The 7,861-nt window shown below is 43.6% G+C and overlaps 2 protein-coding genes across 2 annotated transcripts, besides 3 other annotated features; one reads left to right on the forward strand and one right to left on the reverse strand.

Moving 5' to 3' along the window:
- Nucleotides 1-629: 629 nt before the first annotated feature.
- Nucleotides 630-1,060: a mobile genetic element.
- Nucleotides 1,061-1,564: 504 nt separating this feature from the next.
- Or19b (Odorant receptor 19b) lies at nt 1,565-2,934 on the forward strand (the record flags this gene model as incomplete). The annotated part of the gene is made up of 3 exons (NM_167690.1): nt 1,565-2,301; nt 2,455-2,815; nt 2,869-2,934. 3 exons carry the CDS (start codon nt 1,565-1,567, stop codon nt 2,932-2,934), a joined length of 1,164 nt encoding a protein of 387 aa, NP_728315.1.
- Nucleotides 2,935-3,328: 394 nt separating this feature from the next.
- Nucleotides 3,329-3,641, reverse strand: CG42581 (uncharacterized protein; the record flags this gene model as incomplete). Its single annotated transcript, NM_001169329.1, has 2 exons — nt 3,329-3,474; nt 3,530-3,641. The coding sequence occupies 2 exons, from the start codon at nt 3,639-3,641 to the stop codon at nt 3,329-3,331; spliced, it is 258 nt and encodes an 85-aa protein (NP_001162800.1).
- A 101-nt stretch (nt 3,642-3,742) lies between these two features.
- Nucleotides 3,743-3,923: a mobile genetic element.
- A 3,231-nt stretch (nt 3,924-7,154) lies between these two features.
- Nucleotides 7,155-7,861: part of a mobile genetic element that runs on past the window's edge.

A 7,861-nucleotide genomic window follows, 5' to 3' on the forward strand; every position in this document is an offset into this window, starting at 1 on the left:
AGGAATATTTCTACTCAATTGCAATATTGGTACTTTTCTGACTGTAAACGCGATGATAATTACAAATATGCCTAATTTGCTGTCTTTATAATCAAATGGAGTTCTTTATATTTCCAAAATATTGAAATTCCGATTCCCTAGAAAATAATACGTTTTTCTGTTATTAATAAAAAACCAATAGGAAAGTTCTCAAAAATTACTCTGTTGTATTTGATCATTTCTTTTCCGGTATAATCTTTTATTTTAAGCATTCCCATGTGAATAAATTTCAGACTAATGTATTAATAAGATGTCGTGTTTTTCCACTTACAAATTTCTCATACAGCTGGATATATACTACGAGTACTATACACATGCTCTGGGTATCGTTATTTTAGAGAGACTACTAACCATTTATATCTTGATTAAAATGTATTTCAATTCTCTTCAAAACTGTATACTACTGTATAAAAAAATGGGAGTAAAAGTGGAATAACATCTTACATGCCAAAATTCAAAAACCAAGATATGTAATGAAGCCATATTCGAAATAAATGATATTATATATTATAGATATAATTTGTCAAAAATTCTAAAATCAAATGTTATTCAAACGGGAAAATTGTTATGAATTGTTCCGAAATTTTATGTTTAAACAAGAGAGAATGCTATGGTCGAGTTACCCGACTATCAGATACCAGTTACTCAGTTAGGGGGAATGGGAATAGATATTGGGGAATAGAATGAGAAAAATTGTTTCAAATTATTCAAAAGTAGGTGTAAGGAATGGCGTAACCAATGTGTTTTTGGTATGGCGGTAGAAATTTACAAAATAAACAATAAAACGAAGAAAAATCTACACATCTTTCAAAAGTGTGAGCGTGGCAGTAGTGGGCGGATGGTGGGCGTGCCGAAAAGTTGTTTGGCAAATCGATAAAATCTATAGAACTAACAAAAATGTAAAAGAACATCTTCTATAGTTCCTGAGATCGAGACGTTCATACGAAATGACCGACGGATGGACCAAATCGCCAGCTCGACACGGCTATTGATCCGGATCAAGAATGTATATACTTTATATCGAGTATACCCTTTTACTCTTCGAGTAACGAGTATAAAAATGTTTCACTTCCTTTGTCGCGTCTCGCAGCCGCCAGAATTTTGAAGACACAGTTCAACTATGCGCCACCGCAGCTATGCAGCCTTATCTTCGTTAACTAAGCTATCTCCCATCGCAGCGATTTGCCAAACAACTATTTGCCACGCCCACAAATCGGCCAAACCTTTCACGCCGTTGAACACAACGCTTTAGATAAAATAACGCTTTAAAAAAAAAATTTAAACAAAAGTGTGGGAATAATTATAAAAACCTTTTCATTTACCAGAAAGCTAAGTGGCGCTAATGATGATAAGGAGGAGATTGATTTGCGAAAAATGATTGTCATTGTAATTGCTGGTGGTGGTTCAAAATCGAACTTTTTCGGTGTAATTTGCAGCAATTTGCATAATTTGCGGCATAGGTGGCTTATTGGATGAATATAAAAAGGTCGGAACGCGGAGAGCTGCTTCAAAGAGGCGAACAACCATGGACATATCGAAGGTGGATTCAACGAGGGCTCTGGTTAACCACTGGCGCATCTTCAGGATTATGGGAATCCATCCGCCGGGCAAGAGGACCTTCTGGGGTCGCCACTACACGGCGTACTCCATGGTGTGGAACGTAACCTTCCACATCTGCATCTGGGTGTCCTTTTCGGTCAATCTCCTGCAGTCCAATTCGCTGGAGACTTTCTGCGAGAGCCTCTGCGTGACCATGCCGCACACGCTCTACATGCTTAAGCTGATCAATGTCCGTCGGATGCGCGGCGAGATGATCAGCAGCCACTGGTTGCTCCGTCTCTTGGACAAGCGGCTTGGCTGCGCCGACGAACGCCAGATCATTATGGCCGGCATCGAGCGGGCCGAGTTCATATTCCGCACCATTTTTCGCGGCCTTGCGTGCACCGTCGTCCTTGGCATCATCTACATATCCGCGTCCAGCGAGCCCACGCTGATGTACCCCACCTGGATTCCCTGGAACTGGAAGGACAGCACCTCCGCCTACCTGGCCACCGCCATGCTGCACACGACCGCCCTCATGGCGAATGCGACACTTGTCCTCAATCTGAGCTCCTATCCGGGCACCTACCTCATCCTGGTCAGTGTCCACACCAAGGCGCTCGCCCTGCGGGTCTCCAAATTGGGATATGGCGCGCCACTACCGGCGGTTCGGATGCAGGCCATTCTGGTTGGGTACATCCACGACCACCAGATCATTTTGCGGTAAGTGTCAGGAAATCTCATCTCCCAATGCAAGAACTTTTAAAGCATTTCGGGAGTTTTGACCTTCATCGAAAGGCGTATGTACACACACTTTGGCGTGCCAAACATCTTCATTGTCATTGAAGATTATTATATCCTTTTTCTCAACTACAGCCTCTTCAAGTCACTGGAGAGATCCCTTTCGATGACCTGCTTTCTGCAGTTCTTCAGCACGGCGTGTGCGCAGTGCACAATCTGCTACTTTCTACTCTTCGGGAACGTCGGGATCATGAGGTTCATGAATATGTTGTTCCTGCTGGTGATCCTCACCACGGAGACCCTTCTTCTCTGCTACACGGCGGAGCTACCTTGCAAGGAAGGGGAGAGCCTCCTGACCGCTGTCTACAGCTGCAACTGGCTGTCCCAGTCGGTAAACTTTCGGAGACTCCTGCTCCTGATGCTCGCACGCTGCCAGATTCCAATGATCCTGGTCTCCGGCGTAATTGTGCCCATCAGCATGAAGACCTTCACGGTGGTGAGTGCTGTACAAAGCTAACATTTACCCACCTTATCAGCGATTTTTTGCAGATGATTAAGGGAGCGTACACCATGCTTACTCTGCTGAATGAAATTCGTAAAACGTCCCTTGAATAGAACTGAAATCGTAGGCAATATAGTATATATAATTCATATGTTCAAACACACACTTGGGAAACAGTCGCTTTCCTATTCGCTTCGCACTGACTTTATCTGAGTAAGAGGTATCCGATAGTCGCAGAACTCGGCAATGGCATTCTCTTTGGTCTACCCGCAGTCGCCAGAATTTCCTAAATTTGTTATTTTCAAACATGACAACTTTGAAGACGCAGTTCAGCATAGACGCATCGATGAAGAATAAATAATCGTTCGCTAAAGTAAATAAACATTAATCGTTTGAAATCACTACATAAAAATCAATCGCCTTTTCATTGCTCGAAAAAAGCAAATAAGCATTTTAATTATTTTTTTTTATTATTATTTGGCAATAAGTTAACAGTAATCGCATATACTAGATGTCCTGCAAATATTGATTTTGGCTTAGTACTCCTCGGATTACATGCATGAGCTGAAATAGGTACAGTATTTCACATTCCTTCTCCTTTTGGACAATCAGCCTCTCCATGTCCTGTATTTCCTCATCGATGCGCTGGATCTCTTCAAAAAGAAAAAGCTTCAATTGTCGAAGAAGAAGCCTGTAAGGACTGCTTACCCTCCGTGTAAGTAGGCGAACTTATCATATTCGATACACTCGGCTGCTCAGGATCCTTCCTCGTCAAATACTCGTTGTTTCTAGTTGAATATGCATTCGCGTTCGACTTCATACATTTAAATACATTTCAATGCGATCTCGAACTGCTAACTACTCCAATAGCCTCCAATATTATTGAAAGCCAGCCGTTCTTATGCATTGACACCCTTGCACCTGGAACATAACCCAAAACCTTATGCTCGCGGACCCAGAGTTTCGTAGTTCTCAACGCATAGATTTACTGATGGGCGCCAGTGCCAGTCTCTTCTACGAACTGCTGTGCGTCGGTCAAGTCAAGCTTCTGTCGGGATTGCCGCTAATGCAACGGACTCAGTTAGGCTGGATTGTTTCTGGATCTTGCAGTCGCTCAGATGTCACGGACTCCATAGCTGCTGGGTCACCTACAACATTAACATAGAAGCACACTAAAGGATCAGGACAGTCTAGCACCCTAGACTCACGTGCCTCGCTTGCATCCAGATGGCCTTCGTCGAGTATATGGTCAACTGGAGATGTCTTCATTGGATTCAGTGACCGAAACCCAATTATCGTCTTAAGGATCATAAAACAGCAGAATCGACGAGGCGAGAATGAGCTGCCGCCCCTTAAGAATTCTTATGAAAATCGTCTTTTCATTGCTCGAAAATGAATAATTCTATCGATATGCCAGCGAAATATTGGAATCTTGTCTAAGCACTCCTCACTCAAAGGATATGTGTTACTCGATTTATTCTGAAAACAGGTAGATTTAAGATAGTAGTACTTCAATGCAGTGATTCGGAAAATACGTTAGAAGTCCTCGAGAACTCGCCGGTGATCTGATTGAAATGTAGGTCTTGCTGGTGCTCTGAAAGCCGGCAAAGTGCGTTGTCGCACTTATACTCGTAAATGGCATGCCACTTAAATGACAATGTACAATGTGTGATAAATGTGTCGGCCACCGGCCCACCCAGTTTCCCAGTTCCATTTTTCCAGATCCCCATTCCCATTCCCACCCCAAACCAGACCACATCAGACCAGACCACACCGGACCAACCCATATGTACGGAGGAATATCAGGCGATGTTGCCACTGCTGCTGCACTCTTAGATGTAAATGGCCCTCGAAAATTCCTTTGGGTCCTTCGCACCCAACTGCTAAGTGAGTGTCTGTGTGTGTCTGTGCCTGTGCCTGTGCGTGTGTGTGGGTACAGTTGGGTATATTTGGGTGCAGTTGGTTGTGGCAGCAGTGGGTGTGGGTGCAGTGGCTTAAGCGGAATTTCGAATGAAAGGGGTTTTTGAATTGTTCAATTTAAATTAACTGTCAGTGAAATAAGCACAGATGCATATTTATATTAACTTCTTTAATTACCTAAACACTACAAGCATTTGATTTGAGATGCTTAATGCTGTTAATTTCTTATGTGGTATATCCTGTTATCGCGATAGATAAATTCGATGAACCAATACCTAAGATAACCATATTAGCTTAGTGAAATGGCAGCTATAACATGGACAAACTTTTCTTACGGTGGCTGGGCTGAATGCAGTGCCAGCTGAGGTAATGCTCTCCGATGGCATTTGTCATGAGTGACTTGCAGAACTGCTGGGATAGCATTAACATGGAGAAACACTTAAACAACTTTGACGGATGGCACTGGCACCTCCGCACCTCGCTTTCCCCGCCGAAAACACGCAGTTGCTGCAAGACACTAACACACACACACACACACACACACATTGTTTTTATGATTTATGTGCATAATATGACTGCTCGCTCTCTTTGTGGCAGGGCAACAATCGTAGCATACTTAGGGGCGCCAGCTTCAATTTATTGCCCCGCCAGAAGCGAAAATTATTAATATCGGACGTTAAATCGCTATTAGTCCGTTGCAGCAAATATCTGTCACTTCGTCGCTGAATTTCCAAATTTTAAATTGTTATTATCTTAGCCTTTGGACTCCGATTGGGACACATAACGACGGGCTTTCAAGCTGAAAAAGTCTCTTCCGCATGTTTCATGCCGTAACCAGTTCGCAGTTCAAGCTCACAGCACTGGAACAAATAGTCCATCTCCAAAAATTAATTTTTACAGAGTGGGACAGTATTAAATTTGTGGTCTTCAGGAAACTAATCATGTGCTTCTCATAATTTGTCTATTCTTGCCTTATTCAGTGATTTCAATTTTAGCAATTTTGAATTGCATTACAACAAAGGTTCTTCCTCGCTGTTACATACTCCTCGCGCACCCAGCATGCCCTCTGCCCGGCGAGTACTGGGTACAATTATCATCTTTGTTAAATTTTCTTAAGAATTTAATTAAATTTTGCGTGATTGATTGCACTCGGCTAGATGGACTGAATGCCCCGGAACCCCGGGACCCTAAGACCCCAGGGGCCCAAGGTGTTGGGCTCCAAAATGATTTTTTAATTTTCTGCGACAGCCAGCGAGAGCGGAAACGGAAAAAGAAAATATATAAGTCCAAGTCGAAGTCGAAGACGGCGATTCGGGGAGGGCATAATTAAAAATGAAATCTGCTTAATAAGTTCGCGCCGCGAGTTCGCCTTTGATGAGACCATCAAACACGGACTGCCGGTCCAGTGGCAGCTAGAAAATGAAAGTGAAATGGCACCGAAGGCATAGGCATACAAATTAAGAGACACTTTTATTTTTATGCCTGCCAGCCGCCCCAGCCCGCCGCGATTTTTGTGGCAACATGCGTGCCAACTGGAGGCACAACCACCCAGCTTCCAGCTCCCAGCACCCAGCACCCAGCACCCAGCACCCAGCACCCGGCACCCAACTCAACTCAAATAAATGCCGGGGCTTTAGTGTTAATGAGGCAATGCGTCACTGGCAGCCAGGAGATGGGTATTGACAGTTGGGAGCTTGGTGCTGGGCCTCCTCCCTCATTGTCAGGTTCATCAGCAATGGCATTGACTTCATCATCGGTCCCATTGTTGGCCCAAAATACTGAGTAAAAATGGTGGAAGCAAGGGAGCAGGCTGGGACAATGCCGCATAAAGTGTGTTAATTGTTAAGATTTGCCGAGTGGAGTGCAGGAATAATGTTTGCCGGCTTAAAATGATAAATCGAAAGGTGGTCGAGCACTGCTGTGTGGATTATTGGGGGACACAGGCTCAACGAAACTTCCAGGACCGGCCGCAAAGAAATTGTTTGCAGGACTCGCGGGGCAGGGGATAACTAATTCGAGCAATCATTAGAGGGGGCGGCGCAAAAGCTGTAACTTAACTGGGTCTTAACGGAACTAATGCCTCCACAACGAACTAGAGTTCTTTGGTTTTTTGGCCCCGACGCGCCCGTAAGTCCTATCATGAGGGTTTTTTTTTATAAAACAACCAATTTGTTTAGCTAATTGCAGACATTAAATACCTGATCATAGTATATTGTTTAAAAATGAAACCGTCAGGGTTACTGTTTAGTTTATTTTGTTGGTTTCCGAAAAAAGCCAACATAATCAGCATCTGCTGTAAACACTTGTTCGCAATACAAATATCACATCTCTATAATACCCACTTCCCCCTTTTGTCGACAATGTACAAATAAATAAGTATATCTCAGCTTACATACATGCATACATACATATGTGCCTTTCTGATGAGATCGCGAGCTCCCAAAATCCAGTACTGCTGACGGCGATTGCCAAACGTTGCATTAACTCCAGTGTGAAGATGGAAGACATGAAAATGGAGAACAACTAATCCAGTATTAGAATTGGGTATCAGAATTGGGTGCTTCGAATCGCATGATTCCAAAATCGTCCAGGAACAGAGATTCCTGTCGATTCTTTAGCTGGGCATATTCTCTGTCAAAAAATTTTGATTATACATGTCGAATGAGTCGGCGTTGTGCGGCCAGCAGCTTTTCAGACGTAAGGAATGGTGAAGAATTGCCTTGATGAGATTGAAGAGTGTGAATAAAACAATAACTAGATATCCTTATAAGACCCGTCCAGGTTGAGAATTTGCGCATGACCAACTCGCTGATACTTTCGCCAGGAAAGTTATGTAAACTTCTCCGTGTTGACATCGAAACTTAGAGATACGCTAAACTTGTTTGTAAAAGGTGTCCACTCAGAGATCGGTGTGGCCAGCCAAGACGGACCTTTCCTCCACAGTCGATGCTCCAGAAACTTTGACAGATGAAATCCTCGAGAAGCAAGAACATGGTTTCAGCAGTTGCGTGGAAAGTCGGTCAGGATCTCAGCCGTTCGTAGGTGTTCCAACGTCGTGGGAGAGCTGAATGCCAGTGTAGCACATTTTCTGAATCTCTCCAGCAGATCGTCCTGAAAAGA

This window comes from Drosophila melanogaster, chromosome X (genome assembly GCF_000001215.4).
Source record: "Drosophila melanogaster chromosome X".
In the NCBI taxonomy this organism is placed as follows: Eukaryota; Metazoa; Arthropoda; class Insecta; order Diptera; family Drosophilidae; genus Drosophila; species Drosophila melanogaster.